The sequence below is a fragment of the Betta splendens genome, chromosome 11 (assembly GCF_900634795.4).
Source record: "Betta splendens chromosome 11, fBetSpl5.4, whole genome shotgun sequence".
Lineage (NCBI taxonomy): Eukaryota > Metazoa > Chordata > Actinopteri > Anabantiformes > Osphronemidae > Betta > Betta splendens.
The window spans coordinates 12,310,215-12,327,387 of record NC_040891.2 but is presented as its reverse complement, the minus strand read 5'-3'; the positions used below and the strand labels follow the sequence as shown (position 1 = coordinate 12,327,387).

General features: G+C 49.1%; 3 protein-coding genes across 4 annotated transcripts; 2 read left to right on the top strand and 1 right to left on the bottom strand.

The window, feature by feature from the left end:
* Positions 1–64: 64 nt before the first annotated feature.
* Positions 65–5,746, top strand: prrt1 (proline-rich transmembrane protein 1). 2 transcript variants are annotated; one of them, XM_055512869.1, is made up of 4 exons: positions 65–353; positions 1,633–1,964; positions 2,605–2,820; positions 3,669–5,746. In XM_055512869.1, exons 1-4 carry the CDS (start codon positions 335–337, stop codon positions 3,843–3,845), a joined length of 744 nt encoding a protein of 247 aa, XP_055368844.1. In that variant the 5' UTR covers positions 65–334; the 3' UTR covers positions 3,846–5,746. The 2 variants fall into 2 exon arrangements, with proteins under 2 accessions (XP_055368844.1, XP_029023361.1); XM_029167528.3 differs by having other exon boundaries at positions 70–353; positions 2,629–2,820.
* A 1,167-nt stretch (positions 5,747–6,913) lies between these two features.
* Positions 6,914–11,783, bottom strand: LOC114865260 (transmembrane protein 268). Its single transcript, XM_029166240.3, has 9 exons — positions 11,605–11,783; positions 10,003–10,137; positions 9,589–9,683; positions 9,404–9,511; positions 8,936–9,088; positions 8,741–8,851; positions 8,580–8,669; positions 8,273–8,473; positions 6,914–8,196 (listed from the first exon to the last, which is right to left on the bottom strand). The coding sequence occupies exons 2-9, from the start codon at positions 10,097–10,099 to the stop codon at positions 8,029–8,031; spliced, it is 1,023 nt and encodes a 340-aa protein (XP_029022073.1). The 5' UTR covers positions 10,100–10,137; positions 11,605–11,783; the 3' UTR covers positions 6,914–8,028.
* Positions 11,784–12,540: 757 nt separating this feature from the next.
* On the top strand, positions 12,541–16,469 carry neu1 (neuraminidase 1). The gene is made up of 7 exons (XM_029166239.3): positions 12,541–12,763; positions 13,215–13,404; positions 13,601–13,863; positions 14,653–14,835; positions 14,965–15,184; positions 15,310–15,533; positions 15,603–16,469. Exons 1-6 carry the CDS (start codon positions 12,677–12,679, stop codon positions 15,528–15,530), a joined length of 1,164 nt encoding a protein of 387 aa, XP_029022072.1. The 5' UTR covers positions 12,541–12,676; the 3' UTR covers positions 15,531–15,533; positions 15,603–16,469.
* The last annotated feature ends 704 nt before the right edge of the window (positions 16,470–17,173 follow it).

Here is a 17,173-nt window from a genome sequence, read left to right as displayed (position 1 = left end):
TCTGTCGGCGTTTTCCCAACCGGGACTGTCGCTTTAAGACAACCACGTCTTTGTGTCTGATTAATTCAATGTAGAGCGACGCGTTAGTGGAGAAGCCCTATTAGAGCCGCAGCCACACACGGATCCAGAGGAGCGAGCGTGCGGCTGGAAGACACGCGCACATCCGAATTTATCACCGAGCCGTGGGTGTTTCTAAGATGAAGACATCTTGAGGATGGGCTGCACGCGTTTGGATTAAAAGTCTGCATCAGCGCGCGCCGTAGGAGGGACTTTTACCCACCAGCTGGAGCAGAAACACATCGGAACCAGGGAGGAGGACAGAAGATCTGGAGGCATGTCGTCGGAAAAACACGGTGAGCGCCTTAATTGCGTTCCATGTGGCCTAATTGGGACGCGAGCTGCGGGGGGTTTTGCGGGAATTCGCGCGTTGGCGTCGCGTCGCGTCGCGCGGCTGCGTTTTTCCAGCTTCTCGGCGTCTCCATCCCAGTCTGCACGGCGCCGCTGTGCGGGTGCAGCGTCGGGACAAATCCCCCGCAGGGCCTCGAAATACGTCCGTGCCGCTCCGCGGAGTTCGAAGTGGCGTCTTCGGACTTTGCGTTTGACCTTAAACGCGCTGGGTTTTACGCGTAACGACTTTTATTGCGATAAGACGATGTTTTCCCATTCTTTCTATGAACGCGTCACCACCGTGGTTACGCGCAGGCCTACGTACATCTCCGCCGACTATCGTCGTTCTTGTGGGTGTCCGGTGCGCGTGCACACCCGCACCTGCGCGTGCGTAGCAGCCTATAACGTTAAGCCCTCGGGTCTCTTGCCGCCGTTGAAGCGCGTCGTGGTGATGGAGCCTGAACATCTGCACGAATAGAAACGACTCCAGATGTTGGGAGCCGAACGAGAATCAGACTCGTCTTTATGGGAACGCTGCAAATCTATTGTTGTTGCTGCGATGCTGTAAAACATCGCAGCACCTCCTGATGATGCTCTCTTTTATTTAGCGAGGGTCTGATATCTGATAACTATATCGTGTAATTGGGGCTCAGTGTCTTAGGGAGGCGTTGATCCATGACCCCTTCACCTTCTGAGTGGCCTCAAACGTATCAGGTGTTCTCTTTTTGCTGGATTGAATCCTCCGAACTCCAGCTTCCTCATCGGTTTCTGGCCTCGCTGGACCGCGTCAATCCAGTCCGAATGGAAACATTGATCTGCCCGTAACAGTGAGCGGAAACACCGGCAAGCTCCCCCTCAGCCCGTCACGTCGCTCCGTGACCCCCCCCCCCCCCTCTTTCTGGTCCAATTCCTGCATGTGACAGAGTCGGGACTCTTACGTAAAGCCGGTCCCCGAGCGCAAGTCGTCATCCCTCATCGCTCAGCTGCTCCGCTCTCCTGCCTCCTGCTCCTCCGTCTGCCTCCGTTCCCTCACCTCCGTCCGTCACCCCCCCCCCCCCCCCCCCCCCCCCCCCCGCTGCACCCCGGTCCTCGTCCCACAACACAACGCACTCCCTTCTGCTGTTAAACAAGCACAAAGGCAGCTGGGGTGTGAGGATCCGACCGTCGGACGAACAGCTGCGTCGTGGAACTACCACGTGTTCGAAAGGAAAACAGTCTCAATCTCAGTCTCTCCCCCGCGTTTAGGTCTCGATGACTCTGGACGCCAGACCATGCAGCCTCCTCCGTACCCCCCCGGCCAGCAGGACCCCAACGTGCCCCAGCACCCCAACATGGCGCCCGCTCCGGGCACGCAGCCCAACTACCCCCCTCCGCCTCCTCCTCCGGGCTCGGAGGGGTACCTCCAGGAAACCCAGTTCCACTGCGCCCCTCTGGCCCCCCCTGGGGCCCCGCAGGGCTACACCGTCCAGACCCAGGGCCCCGGGGGCACCATGCCGCCCGTAGGCTACCTCCACCCGGGCTACCCGCTGCAGCTGCAGCCCTGCACGGCCTACGTGCCCGTCTACCCCATGGCGTCGGTGAGTTCCCCCTTGAAGTTGTGTTGAAACTGTGGGTAAAGTGGCTGTTCGCAGACGCCCAGCAAGGCATTTGCACGACCGCGTAGCTCGTCCATTACGAAGGTAACTACACGGTAACTATGGCAACAGACGCGTTCGTTAGAGCAGCAAGACCAGCAAATGCAATTATGTTGTTGTCATGTCTGTTTCTGAGTGAATGGGATGTTAGTGTCAGTGTTGCTAGGTAGACTTTTACTGGTAATAGAACCATTACCTGTTGTGTAGGATGATGCTATTCTAATCATAATGTTGGTTGAGGAAACATCTGGCTGAGTTGCTTCATCCAAGCTGAGCTGAGCTTCTGCTTTAATCAAGTCCCGCTCTGCTCACAGTCTCAGGCTAAAGAGACGCCGGACGCCTGAGCTCCGCAGGTGGTCTGTACGAAGGCGAGGGCCAGAAAATGCCCAGTCGGCATCGGCGGCTAATTATCAGGCGCTCTGAGCTGTTATTAGCGCGGCTCTGCTGTCTCCATGACTGTGGGAAGGTGGTCTATATTAACGGACCGCTCTCTCATCCCCGTCCGTTCTCTGCTCCTGTTTCCTCTTATCTCGGCAGCGTATTCTGCTCCGTGAGCGGCTCCGGTCTTTTGTAATGTATCCAGGCTCTGTGTTTCTGCCCCGCTCAGGGTCAGCCCTACATGCCGGCCGCGGCAGCCCACCCCGGGATCCCGCCCAGCCAGATCCATCCCATGCAGATGCCGCCCAACATCACGCTCATGGACCGCCGGCCTCCTCACGACTACCTGCCCATCGCCGTGCTCACCACCGTCTGCTGCTTCTGGCCGACGGGCATCATCGCCATCATCAAAGCCGTGCAGGTCCATACACCCTTTGATCTCTGATTTACATTAGCATAATGTCCCCTCTACCCTTCCCCTATGAAACCATTAACCCAGCAGTTCATTTGCACACACCGAATAATGATTTCAGAATTATACTGCGATTCAGTGGAATAGAAATATACGAGAGACAGCGGTAGATTTCAAAGAAGCATCCAAACTGGGCAGACGGCGCGAAACCAGCAGGTGAGTGTGGGGAAAAAGGGCTGAAAGGAAATAAAAATGTTAACAATAGTAATAATAATAATGAGTAGCCGCGTCCTCTCCCTTAACGACAGCTGGTGGATCTTCATGTGATAATGAACATGTGCCACAGAGCGTGTGGCTGTGGCTGTTTGGAGGCGGCGTTCGTCCCCGAAGGCTGGAAACAGACACACACACACACACACACACACACACACACACACACACACACACACACACACTAGACCTGCCGTATTGAGAAAACTTTGAACATCCTGCAGTTCTGCTCATAGTTTCCCATCGTTTGGGCGTCAGAGGCGTCGTGTGCTGGTCACTTCTACAGAGTCTATCAGACGTGGCGGCTCTGCCTCCTGCAGCAGACGGCTCTGACCAACATGACAGACCCCATTACGTAACCGCACCGCTGTCAACAGCCGGGTGCAATGGATTTCCTCCTCTGGGCTCGCTCAGCCGGCTGTGGGTTGAGACGAGCTGACAGGGCGTGGACCCGCTGATCTGAGGCCTCCTCACGCACGCGCTCAGTCGGCGCCGCAGCGAAATCGATCCCCTCGCGTCCGCCGCCGCTGTTCGTTGCATAACCTCTCGTCTCTCCTCCTCTCTCCCACACGCCCGCCGCCGCGCAGGTGCGCACGGCCATAGCCAGAGGGGACATGGTGACGGCGGAGATCGCCTCCAGGGAGGCGCGCAACTTCTCCTTCATCAGCCTGGCGGTCGGCATCGCCTCCATCGTGCTGTGCACCATCCTCACCGTGGTGGTCATCATCGCCTCGCAGCACCACGACGACGACTGGGAGCCCTAAGCATGGCGTGGATGTGCCAGGAAGCCGCTCGAGGCCGATCCGAGGAAGCAGGAGTGTTGAAAATGCCTCTACACGCGCACGCACGCACGCACACACACACACGCACACACACACACGACTCCGGTCCGACCCGCTGCAATCAAAGACACAGCCACCAATCACAGCTGAAGTCCAATCGCGAGCTCCGTGCGTTAACAATTCGATGATTAATTCATGCGCCGCTCGACCCTCGCAGCTGCTCAAATTAAACACAACCAGATCCTACGACAGTCACGTGCACTTTTCAGCCGTTTAGGTTCACGTTGGCTCGTTTTCCGACCCGATTCACACACTTGTGTTCTTGCAGATGCACAGACTGTCAAACTGATTTAAGCTAATGGTCTGAGTGATCAATACACATTTACCACCAAATGGACAAAGTGACTGTCTGACCAAACACAGTATTTATTATTATTTTTTGTATGTTATTAAGCATTTTAGCTGCGTGAGACGATGCATAACTTATAAAATGATGTTTTGTCTGCTATAATTTAAAATATATCACTCGTTCATTTAAGCTGTTTGACACTTTGAATTGGCTTCGTTTTCATACACAATGATGATATTGCACTTTGTAGTAACCGGATGACCGTTCATAGTTCTTATAGTGCATGATGAATATAAATTTTAGGCTAATGGGCTTTTAGTGCAAAGATATTTTGTCTCCCAGCTGTGGTGGGAACGGTTCCTGAAATATCTATTAGTGTGTTGTACGGTACTTTCAAAATGTGTGCAAACAAAAAATTAACGATTTAGATGTTAAGTATTTGAATCTTAGGTATGCAAATATTGTTTCCGCAGTATTTTAGAAGGGTATGGGCCTGTTTTGTGTTGCACATTCCACTTAGACACGTGAGGCAGCGTGACCCTGCATATCACCCTCCGTGTGTCCCCGTCGTGTCTTGGATCTAGAGGCGGGATGTGCAGCTGTGTTCGCCGGAGCCAACATGGCCGCCGCCGTGTGAGGCTGCTGGAGCTGCTGTGAAAATGAATGTTTCCAATATAAGAAAGGAAGATAATATTAATGCCTATATTGTACCGTAGCACTTTTGACTTTATGAGATTTCCTCCGTGGTTCTGTCGCCCTCCTGTCAACACGACTTACTCGTCTCATCAACATATCTCTTCTGCTTCCCCCTCCTCTCTGTCGGTCCCATATTTCTATTTTTAAAAGAATTTACTGATAAAAGATATAAATAATTATAAAGAACATGTTTCTCAACAGTTAGTGTAAATACACTTTATGCTGTAGTTCATTCTGTTATTATTACATCAGGACTGATTGATGTATAATATTATGTACAGTCAACACATCTGGGCTTGTATTTATGAAACTGTCCTAATTTACCACCAATCACAGTAATATTTTTCAAATGATTCCTTTGGTGTGCACCAATGAGCAATATCAGCTGCCTGATCCAGTACAAACCTCTAACTCGTCAGTGCAAAAGTGATTATTATTTGTTTAACATGTCCAGTAACAAAAGCAGCAGTATAATTCCAGATGTTAATATTAGTAAAAGTCAGTGCTTTTACTTTTATCTCCTCTTTAAGCTCCTTGTTTGATGAACACAGCTTGTGTCTGTATATATTTGACACAGTGATATTCAAGTATTTCAGGCGTGACTGATGCGCTGTACTTCATAGTATTCTTACTGTATTGGAGGCTTGGCTTATGTAGTCTATGATGCAGATCTTCCAGCTGGGAGACGTGTTCCTCATGTTCATCCTTTGTTGCGACTCCGACGCCTGGACAGCGGTTCGCTTGTTCAATGAGCCGAGCCGTGTTTGTTACGGAGGCTGTGTTCGTAGCTGTGCTGCACATGAGCAGTGAATAAAAGCATTGTTTCTTGGTTTGTGAACGTCTCGTCGTTCTTCACCTCTGAGTGTCTGAGGCCGCTCCGCTCGCTCCTCGCCACCCAGCTGCTATTTATAGCTGCCCTGCTTTCTCCGTGGCTGTCTGCTTCTCCTCTCGCTGTCACAACGCATCTCTCACTATCCCGCGTTTAATCACGGAAGACCTGGCAGGTTTGTGATTCCCAGCTGCTCGTGGTTCTACATAACTGCGGTTGTTTCCCTACCAGCAAAATCACATTATTGTTTGAGATGCGCTGGCCTGATGGTTCGCACGCATATTATCGGCCCTTTGTGAGTAATTCTTAATTATGTTGGTCATGGATCTATCACATCTCTGCCCAAATACCCTGACCCCAAATGCACAATACTTTTTAAATGACATTCTGAATGCCAAAGACCATCTATGTAAATAGATTTGTGGAAGTACTGATTAGAGCCCAGGTGCACTGTGGACCTGAGCAGTCTGGCCGGTGCCAGAGAGGCGACGGGAGGATGTGGAGGTGGGAGTCGAGCCAGCGCGTGTGCGCAGGCCCACAGATGGCCGCTTAGCCTCCTGAGGCGAGCCGGTGTCTCCGAGATCGTTTAACTCGGCCCCACGCTGCCCGTCTCGCTCTCCTCCATCACACGGCCCTGGCTTCCCCCGGGCCGGAGCCGGGCCGGAGCCGGGCCGCCGCCTCGCTGCAAATGTTTGTGTCGACCTGCGGCGCCTTCCCCGGGCTGTCGTCTCGGTCGCAGCATCACGGCTGATGGACGATCAGCGGTGATGTGGGAGAATGCACACACACACACACACACACACACACACACACACACACACACACACACACACACACAACACACACAGCCTTGCAGTGCTATAAAAGTGGGGCCCCACCATTGACATTATGCCTTCCCTAGCCCCACCCTAACCATCACAAGTTAAGGCAGACGTCTAACCTTTGCTCTAATCTGAACCAAACCTTAATTCTAGCCTTAGCCCTAAAATCACATGACACTAAAAAGGTTTTTAAAGTTGTGGCTGGCTGGGCCCCACAAGTGACCATAGGGCCCCACTTTGGTGGAAAAAAGGATTTTGGGCCCAACTCCGATGTAACCGCAAGGACACACAAACACACAACACACACACACACACACACACACACACACACAGAGCAACAACAACTCAAAATAGATCGAGCTCAGCTGTGAATGGGCAGAGAACCAGTCGGTGCAGCCCCATCATCCATTTATTTGTACAAATAATTTAAACTGCGTGGACTGTCATGTAGACACGAGTACCAACATTGTGTTACAGCAGCTGGATTGACCCCAGTGTGCGACAGCGTTTGGCAGATCCAGGTGGCGCAAACACAACGCTGGCAGGCGACGCGCTCCAAACAACAGAGTCCACGTCCGCTCCAGAAACAGGTCCGTGGGTCCGAGGGTGTGGGGTGCCAAATGTAAAAGGAGCACCTATAACTAGTTTTCTCACATTTAACTAAATGACACAACATGTTTTCTCACATTTAGTTAAATGTGAGAAAGTCTAAATGTAAATGTTAAATGTAAATCTAAATGTTAAATGTAAATTTTAAATGTTAATGTAAATGTTAAATGATCGAACTGAATATTTAAGTAGACTCCACCCCCTATTATCCTAGATCAGTGACGCGGACTCAAACAGGTCAAAAAGTACGCATAGCTCCGCCCACATCTGACTCTGGATCGGTGCACGAAAATACTGGAGCGAAGCCTGAAGTCGAAGCCATCATGGCCGCCAGCTCCGACTCCCTCCCGTTGGGGGAGATTGAACGGGCTGTAACGGCAGGTGTGCGGGCTGAGGCTCCGCTTCAAACTGCCGTTCTGTCGTAAACACCATTAATGGGGAGTTAAGTAGGTTTAAATAGAATATTTCTGTGGCGCCGGTGGAGAATTAGTTGGCTAACTATACTAGCTAGCCGAAGTTACGTCCAGGCTAAAAACAAAAGTTTTCCAGGTCAGATGTGGGCGGGGTTTGCGCGCACTGTTTGAGGTGTTTGAGTTCGCGTCTCTGATCTGAGACCAGCGCTGTTTGAGGGTAGGGATGGAGTCTACTTGCCCATTCATGAATATTCAGTTTACACTCGGCCAACATTTAACATCTACATTTAACATTTAGAATTAACATTTACATTTAACATTTAGATTTAACATTTACATTTAGACTTTTGCACATTTAACTAAATGTGAGAAAACATGTTGTGTCATTTAGTTAATGTGAGAAAACTAGTTATACATTCGGCACCCCATGGGCCCCCGTGGCCGCGTGTCAGCGGAGGATCTTGTTCGTGATGTACTGACACAGGCAGAGGGGGGCGGCGGCGCAGTGGTTCCTCCCGGGTCGGAGGCGGTAGTGCGACGGCCCCGACAGCCGCTCCGTCACCAGCAGCTTGACGTACGCCGAGCTGTAGGTCATCAGCAGCCGGAAGGCTTTATCCTGCAGGGGCCGGGGTGCGATATGTTCACATAAAAGGAAACACACTCGACTACGCGCTCCACCGATGTGCCGCTACCTGAGGAAGCAGCGACTCGCCGGGGACGAGGCTGCGGTTGGCGGTGACTCTGGCGTCGTCCCGACTGGACGGAGCGTCGTCACGCGCGCCCTCGCGCCTCAGCAGAGGCCTCCGCTCGTCCGACGCCGGCTCGTCCTCCAGTTCCGCAGCTCCGACCTCAGTCACGAGGACGAGATGGGACATTTTCCTCTCCAGTTTGCACTGGTGGGAGCAAAAAGGCACCCGGACTTGTGTTTCTATTGATCTCTCAGAGTCGACAAAAAGGCAGGAGAACAAACGGAACCACGGGTGTGCTGGACTCGCTCACCTGGGTCTCGTTCCCCACGAAGCTGCGCTCCTCTAAAGTATCAGTCAGCGCCGTCAGACAGTGGGACATGTCCCAGTACACGAAGTACAGCTGCGCACGGAGACAGGCCAGCGTCAGCATCTCAGCCGTGGTTCCGAGCCACCGGACCGTACATCACCAACCTGCATGTGTCCCCGGCAGTTCTGCACCCAGTCGGCCACCGCCACCAGCAGCTTGTGCTTCACCGTCCGCTCGTTCACCTGGATCAGCCGGACGTCCACGTTCACGTTGAGCTGGTGCGGAAACAGACGCAGGGACGCGTGAGCGCGGAGGAGGGCGACGCCGGTCCGGCTCCGCGCGCCGCCGCCGCCGCTTACCTCCTTTTTCTTGTGCTGGAGGACGAAGATGACGGCGGTGGTGAGGAAGATGGAGACCAGGCTGACGGACAGACAGAGGACCCAGTAGTCACTGACGGTGATGTAGAGGTGTAGGGTGGAGAACACGGCGCACCATAGCACCATGTACATCACCTGGTGGAAGCAGAGCACAGGAGAGGGTGCAAATAGCCAACATGTTTATATGTGACAGTTGTGTTTGGGCCTGTGGGGTTTTGTAATGCAGGACTTCCTCTATCCTGGTCCTCTACTACTTCCTGCCTGCAGTGACCGCCGCCGTTTGGGAAAGTATGTCCACAAACTGAAGCGTTTCCATCACAAAAGCAGCTCTGTCTCCGTTTGCTCAGCGATGGTGAAACGCGTCGGTACGAAGCAGGAATGTGTGTGGATGTTATCGGGCTTATCGCGAACCGAGAGGGTCAAAGTTCAGAGCGAGAGCGACCGTCGTACCGGCGTCATTATGAAATAGAAGAGGGATGAGTTGAGCACCAGGTATCTCCTGACCGACGGAGCGTCCAGAGCCGTCCCCAGTGGAGCCTCCAGGTCACAGACTGGAACCTACGGAGCCACAGGTTCAGCACATGTCATCCGCCCGTCTGTTTCACAGTGGGGCGGGTTCAGGCTCGCGCTCTGACCTGGAAGCCTTCGTTCTCCAGGCTGGCGCGACACTGGGACAGGTCGAAGCGGGGGTTGAGCACCGAGCGGCTCGGCATCGCCAGCACGCACTGACCTGAGGGAGAGAGAGAGTCAGGCTCCATAGACGAGAGCTGGGTCGGAACAGGCCTCATCGTAAACAACGCAGTGGTCGAATGAATTACATGTGATCGATGGACTTCAGAGAGACACGAAACCAGACTAAATGGAATGAAACGCTGTTGAGAGGATGAGCTACGCGGTCATAATGAATCGGTGACGCCGCCGTGGCGGCAGCTTCGACCTTTAATGTGGCTGGAGCTGATCTTTTTAGCAGCAGCAGCAGCAGCAGCAGCAGCAGCAGCGTCGCGCGGGAACAGGAGCTGAGCTCCGCTCGCAGCAGGAGCAGCGGTTACCGTTGGCCCACTGGGACCGAGGCCCAGCTTTGTCGGCCCGGAGCGCGGCGTCCACCTCCGTCTCCTCCACCGCCGGACCCGCGTCCCTGCCCTCCATCAGTCCTGAGGGCGAACAGCGACTGGATGGGTTCAAACCTGGCGGATCAAACATTAACAGTTAATAGGTTAACGTGAAATTCACTTTGTACAGAAAATCTATGAATGTGTAATTTGTCATCACGCATTTCACAATAACACCGGTCTCTGCTTGAGTCTCGTGGCCTCCTGTGTTTTCTCCCCTCACCCACATTCTCACTTCCTCATAACCAGACATCAGACTCGCGCCACCGCTGCACCGGCTCCCAGTTTCCCTACCAGTCGTCCCAGTCTGTGATCAAGTCACATTCCCCTGCTCTCTGACGGATTCTCCTCCCGTCGTCTGCTTTCTCTCCACCTGCCTGTCACTGGTTTAAGCCCAGATCTGCGTCAACTAACTGGTGTGACCAACTTCCTTATTTGAGTTTGACAAAGCCCTATAATGCGTTGCCTGCTTTGCTCTGGTGGTCGAGTAGATTGCTGATCTGAGCCCAGCTTCTACAAGCTGGACCCGGACCAGCGCCGAGCGGTCCGGGTCCGTGGCCTCACACATGGCTCACACATTTCACACCTAGACAGGCGGCTCGTGTCAGACTTGTGTAATCTCTGTGCAGAACGACCAGCGCGGCCGCTTATCTCTCACACACCGACGTTCTCACAGTTTGACCGAAGTCGCTGAAAGAAGGCAAATTTAAAAAAAAAAAAAAAAAAAAGCTGCAGGGAACAAGAGCAAGATCACTTCTGCTTTTAGCGCCGTCACTTATCTGCAGGCCGAGACACGGGATCAGGAGGCCGTCGCCGACCTGCTGCACAGGTTCCGCCCAGAGCTGCGGACCCAAGTCCATGCTCACTGTTATGGGCCTGTAACTGAACCGCTGCCACTGTGTCATGTCTTATGAGCGCGTGTGAAGCAGGATCAGAAGCTTCACCGGCAGCTTCCTCTTATTCGTTAACCAGCCTGACGTCCGTGACACAGAGAAGTGACTCTGAGACACGTTCTGACTCTATCCTGAAGGACTCCTGTTTACGGACAAAGCCAGGTCGCTCTCTGTGTCGCTCCATCTCCTGTTAAACCTCTGGAATTTAGTACAAGAGCAGCTCAGTTCTACTTACTTTCATTTTCACTTCTTTGCCTGCAAGTAAAGTCCCGTCAACTGTGGGTGAATGAATCCCTCTCTATTTACATGACTCCTTCACTGTCCTCTATTTGTTTAAATGAAAACTAAGATGTGATTGCAGACGCCTGCGTAAAGGCAGCTTGTCATTAATAGTCCCGCTTTGTTTCTTATCTTAAAATTGCATCTTCACTTTCTCATATCCGGAGCTGCACGGCTGAAAAAGAAACATTTCAGATGCAGATCTTCAACTGAGCAAAACACTGGTTTGACAAGCTGAAGTTGCTGCTTTTTGGATGTGAGTGACTGTATGGACAAATGGAAGGCTTCATTCTAACAGGTCTATGCGAATGTGTGTGCGTTCCTCTGTGTGTACCTTGAAGTTGTGACACCAAAACCAACCAAGTCCTACCTGCATTTCAACACAGCTGTGATGATCGCATTCTCCTCTCTGCCTTGGTGAAATAATTATTTCCAAAGAGCATTTTCCACAGATGTGTAGTCACCCTGGACCTCGCGGCGCACACAGGCTGTGCGTGTTTTACTTTCACACCCAAATTAGTTTGTTTCCTACTCCCTCCTCTCTCTTCCCCTCGGTTTCTCTCGCTCTCTCTCTTTTTAACAGCGTGACTCAGATCAGCCCTGCCTCATGACTACAGGAATGTAGTGTGTGGTTACCAGCCCAGCGTGAGTTAATTTGTTCTACTATATGCAGAGATGTTGACATGTTACTAGTTAAAAATTACCTCACAAAATTCAAAGACAGATGCATAAAAGTGTGAACTAGGCATAAAACAACAAGAAATAGGTCAACATAAATGATAACATTACTTATCTACACAGAGGCGCTTATTCTTATTATTAAATACTCTAAACAGTGAAACATACAGCAAACTAAACATATCTAACAAAGGTCCCTGGAATGGATTGTGTGGAATGGATCAGAATTTATGAACAAGCTGAGGAACATTAACATGAAAATGATGGAATAAAGTTACATGTTGAAAAAACAAGACATTTTATTGACGTATGCTTCTTATTATTAATATAGTAGTTGTCGTTGCTTGTCATTGTTTCTATTACTGCTGTATTACTGTGGCCGCTCTAAAGGGTCTTGTGTTGTTTTAGGACCAATCTGACCCCTTGTGGAGGAAATTTGTACTTCCTGCAAATAGTTTTTCTTTTCCTTCAAAGGTTTTTTTTTTCTCAAAATTGCTTATATTTAAAAAAAAAACTCTGAACTTAAAAATATATAAAACATAAATAATAAACAAGCCTACGTATTGTCACGAGCTCCTTTATTTTGGTGGTTAGCGGTGGTCACGTGGCCGCTCGACGCGGTCATGTGACACTGCTCCTGCACTTCCTGCTCGTGTTGTGATGAGCTGGAAGCGGCGGCTCGTTCTGCGTTCTGCTTGGACTTTTGTTGACGCTCGCTGACTCGTCCACGTCGACCTGTCGCTGGGACGCAGACGGAGGCGAACATGGACAAACGGAGGCGGCTCTCGGCGGCGCCGGCGTTCGTCTGCGCCCTGTTGTCTTCCTGTGTTTGTGTCAGCAGCCTTGGACAGGTACAGACAGCTTATGACCTGCTCTGTTGTGCTTTTAGGACTTTTAAAGTTACTCTGCGTTGTATAAAATACATTAGTTTTCCACACAAAACTACACGTCATTGCTTATAACATTGAGAAGCCTCAACCAATGTATTGTATTGTATAATATAACAGCTCACATGGGTTAATGCTTCTGCCTCATGACGGCTGTCATTGCATGTTTGTCATTGTAAACATTCTTTGACCAATCAAAATCTGCACAAACGTCATTGTTATCAGAATAGTTTACCTTTACTTTAAAATGCAAGAAATATAAGAAACGTGCACCGTAAGCTTCTTCAGCTGATTGTGCAGCGTGATATGTGATGCCTGTTGCAGATATGGTCCTGCCCAGACTGGTTTTGGCCAAGCACATACTGACTCTCTTTCCCTTAGTCAGCCTGTCTGCTTCACCTCTTCACTTTCTCAGATTGACCCACTAGTGTACGACGAGCAGCTGCTGTGGGTGAGCGGGGCCCAGGGGCAGGTCAACACGTACAGGATCCCGCTGCTCACCTTTACTACGCAGGGAAGCCTGCTGGCTTTCGCTGAGGCCAGAAAATCAAGTTCTGCCGACGTGGGAGCGAAGTTCATCGCATTGCGGAGGTCCACCGACAAAGGCAGGAAAAGCCAGCCAGTCACGCAGTCTGTACACACACACGGGCATGAGAGTGTTTACAAGTAAACAGACAGTGTAACACAAGTCAGAAAAAAATCGGTTAAAATAAAACATCAACATAAAAATATCTTAATTATTTTGAATACTTAAAATATTTATTGACCAACTGTCACTAATAAAGCAAAATGTTTTTGCAGGAGCCACCTGGTCCCCAACTTCCTTCATTATTGATGATGGATCCAACCCAGACGGTCTGAACCTGGGCTCTGTGGTGGTGGATGAGGAAGAGGGCTCAGTGATTCTGATCTACACCCTTTGTTTCCACCTTTACCACTGTGAACCGTCCAGCACCATGATGGTGCAGAGCTGGGATGACGGCCTCAGCTGGAGCTCGCCCAAAAACCTCTCGGTCCAGCTTGGTGTCAAGGCCTTCGCTGCCGGTCCGGGCTTTGGCATCCAGGTGAGCGAGCGAGTGAGCTGGTGAAGTTTAAGCTACGACCTGCATGATGCATTTCAGTCACGTTGGTTTTACTGGGTGTCCATATGCTAGTTGCTTATTGCATGTGTTAAAATGAGTTTATATCTATTATAATGCTTCTAAGTACATTACAGTGGACTGATTTAAAAGGGACTTGAAGTCTAAAGTTCCCTCCTAACAATAAAGTTCCGTTTGTCAGCTGTAAGAAAACTACTAAAAAATGATGTGAAACCAGTCGAATGATCTCTGCTGGATCTGCAAATTCTGAAATCTGCAGACAGACACATTTTAAGAGATGGAAGTCAACAAATCTACAAGCAACTTAAACAAACTGCCAGTGAATAGGAACATGAGTCATGAGCTTCAATAGAAATGTGACCGTCTCAAAGACAAAGAGAAGAAAATACCTACTTTTTTTACAGTGTTTGAAGCCGTGATATAACATTAGATAACATTATACTACATGTAATAGTTAATTCTATACTTAATTACATATATTGTTGTAACAAATCATTCATATATTCATATTCAAATAACTCAAACACTAACAGATCAAATGATCTGACTCAGATCAAATCAAATGACAACTATGTTTCTGGTCATACTTGCTTTCCGACATACCTTTACAGTACTGAGACAAGCAGCGATTCCCGGCACCACTGACACTTACTGACGAACGGTGGTTTATTATTATCAAGCTCTAAATATCAGCAGTATGAGGTATTTCCCTTAATGTGAGGCATGTAATTGACTGGCCTGTTCTCATTGCAGAAGCGCTACGAGCCAGCCAAGGGGAGGCTGGTGGTGTGCGGTCATGGAACAATAGAGGGGGACGGTGTTTTCTGCATCTTGAGTGACGACCATGGACAGAACTGGTACAACGGCGCAGCGTTGAAAAGCATCCCCTACAACCAGAAGAAGAAAGCGCAGGACTTCAACCCCGACGAGTGTCAGGTATGACTCGGCACACAGTCCCTGAAAGTGCTGCAATACTAATTTGCTATGTTAGTAAATGTAATTACGCTGATCATGTGAAATTACTAAGTATAAGACACAGTCAAAGCAAACCTTTTTCCCCTGTAGCCAGTGGAGCTGAGGGACGGCAGCATCATCATCAACGTGCGGAACCAGAACAACTACCACTGTCGGTGTCGCGTGGTAGTGCGGAGCCTCGACGGGGGACTGACCCTGCCCATAGACTATCTGTTCTTCGATTACACACTGGTGGATCCTGTCGTAGCAGCTAGCGCTCTTCAGAAAGAAGGGGTGCTCTATTTCACCAACCCCTCAAACGAGTTCAACCGTAAGAACGAAGAAAACAAAAGTTATTCAGGAAAAATACGAAAGAGAAGCCACACGTTTAAATGTAGTATCAGCAAGATGCATCAGATGTAAAACCTGACCTGTTGAATCTTATTGCCCCCTCAGGAGTAAATCTAACCTTACGCTGGTCGTTAACCGACGGCCAGTCCTGGGAGAAGAACGCTGTGCAGATATGGGCCGGACCAAGCGGCTATTCGTGCATGACGTCACTGGATAGCGCTTCTGTGGAGGACCGCAAGTATATCTACGTCCTCTATGAGAAGGGCCACAAGGACGTTTATGAGACGGTTTCCTTTGCAAAGGTCCACCTGTATGGTGGCCAGTAGGAGGTGAGGTCGTAATCCATTCATAGTCAGGGACCTCTGGGTTGATTTCACCTTGTGTTTATTTTCTCCTAGGTTTAAAATGCTGGAGGGAAGAACAGGAAGGAAGAGGGTGTTTAGTTCTACAACTTTCTCAGGAATAAAATAAAAGACTTTTTCACGATAATAAATATTGATAATGAACTTGAAACCTGCAACGAGGCTTTGATATTTTCCTCTGTTCAAATTTCTCGTCATTGATCAAGTTGCAACTCTCACATTCTTGTGTTTAAATGTGTGATGCTAAGAATTTGCACAGCCACAATATATTTAGTGTTTCTTCTTTTAATAGAAGAGGAAGATTTGACAGTGTGAATGTTGACACTAGTGAAGCTATACTATAATCATCATTACACAATAAGCAGACTACTCCATTGTTGATTAGTCAAAATGAAACACTGCATCAACTATCAGTTAGAACTAACTTTAAAATGTCAGATGGATCCATATTTGTAATTGTAACGAAGACCAGTTTTGCTTTTGTTAACATGCTGATGGAAATTGTCTCTTTCTATTCGGATGCAGAAGCCTTGCAAAGCAATGTTAGTAGTTTAATGTGAGCGTGTGCCTTTTATGTGAGATTCTCTGATGGGAGATTGTGATGAAAGTGAGATGTGAATGTGAGGAGATATGAGCACACTTCGGCTGAATTATTCTCTTTTGTGCAAAATCAGGTGTCCAGTTGTGCCCCGTATTAGGTGTAGTTTGAAGCTTGTTAAATGGATTCTAGTTGTAAAGATTTTTTTTCAGCAGTGAAATATATATTTTTACAATTGTATACCCTTTTACATACAAAATTGTATTGTTACAGCTTTGCAGTGCCATTTATGACTTAGACAAATAAGAAAGCACATTAAAGTCTTTTTTTCTTATTGAAGACACAATAAATGAGCGAAAACCTCCCAGGTTTTGTGTAATTGCCACACAAAAGGACTTGAGTCAATTAATTGAGGTAAATAAATAAGTGTTAAATAAAAATGTCCATAACTAATAAATACATTTACTAAATAGTGGCTTAATAAATTTTTGCAGCCTTGTTGTATTTTTTTTTATTAATTTATTTTTCATTCTGTCAGGTTAACTGGTACCCGCAGGTGAGTGAGTCGATTCTAAATTGCCCCAAGGATTGAGTGATTAGTCTATGTCTATATGAGATGTGATGGACTGTAAACTTATCCAGGGCGTACTCTGCCTCTCGCCCAGTGACAGCTGTGATGGACTAGACCCCTTTAACCAGCAATAAGCGCTTCAGATGATGGAGGGGTGGTTGGGTGGATGCTTTTCTCAGCAGTGTCTCTGCTACTCATGTATTGTATTATGGCAAATTTGGAATAGCAAGAGACGCTCAGTTGGGTGAAGATAAAGAACAGTTCACTTTTACTTTAAGATTTAACAGCCAGTTGATCAATATGTTCTGATGAGTTGAACTGCCACAGAGGGTGAACTGAGGGATCCTGGATGTGTGAAGCATGGGGGTGGAGGTGTGATGGTGTGGGGATGTTCTGCTTGTGACACTGTGGGAGAAATGTGGGCCCACTCAACCAGCACGCTACCTCAGCATTTTCGAGCCACATGCCATTCCATCTGTTTTTATTTTATTATTTGTG

Bases quoted from the DNA above. Each gene is read 5' to 3' on its own strand.
- neu1 (XM_029166239.3), top strand. From the start codon at position 12,677: ATGGACAAACGGAGGCGGCTCTCGGCGGCGCCGGCGTTCGTCTGCGCC. The intron at 12,764-13,214 runs GTACAGACAGCT...TCACTTTCTCAG, and splicing joins GTGTCAGCAGCCTTGGACAG to ATTGACCCACTAGTGTACGA. The intron at 14,836-14,964 runs GTATGACTCGGC...TTTCCCCTGTAG, and splicing joins TCAACCCCGACGAGTGTCAG to CCAGTGGAGCTGAGGGACGG.
- LOC114865260 (XM_029166240.3), bottom strand. From the start codon at position 10,099: ATGGAGGGCAGGGACGCGGGTCCGGCGGTGGAGGAGACGGAGGTGGAC. The intron at 9,684-10,002 runs GTAACCGCTGCT...TCTCTCCCTCAG, and splicing joins TCGGTCCCAGTGGGCCAACG to GTCAGTGCGTGCTGGCGATG. The intron at 9,089-9,403 runs GTACGACGGTCG...TGCTTCCACCAG, and splicing joins TCTATTTCATAATGACGCCG to GTGATGTACATGGTGCTATG.
- prrt1 (XM_055512869.1), top strand. The intron at 1,965-2,604 runs GTGAGTTCCCCC...TAATGTATCCAG, and splicing joins CCGTCTACCCCATGGCGTCG to GCTCTGTGTTTCTGCCCCGC. The intron at 2,821-3,668 runs GTCCATACACCC...GCCGCCGCGCAG, and splicing joins CCATCATCAAAGCCGTGCAG to GTGCGCACGGCCATAGCCAG.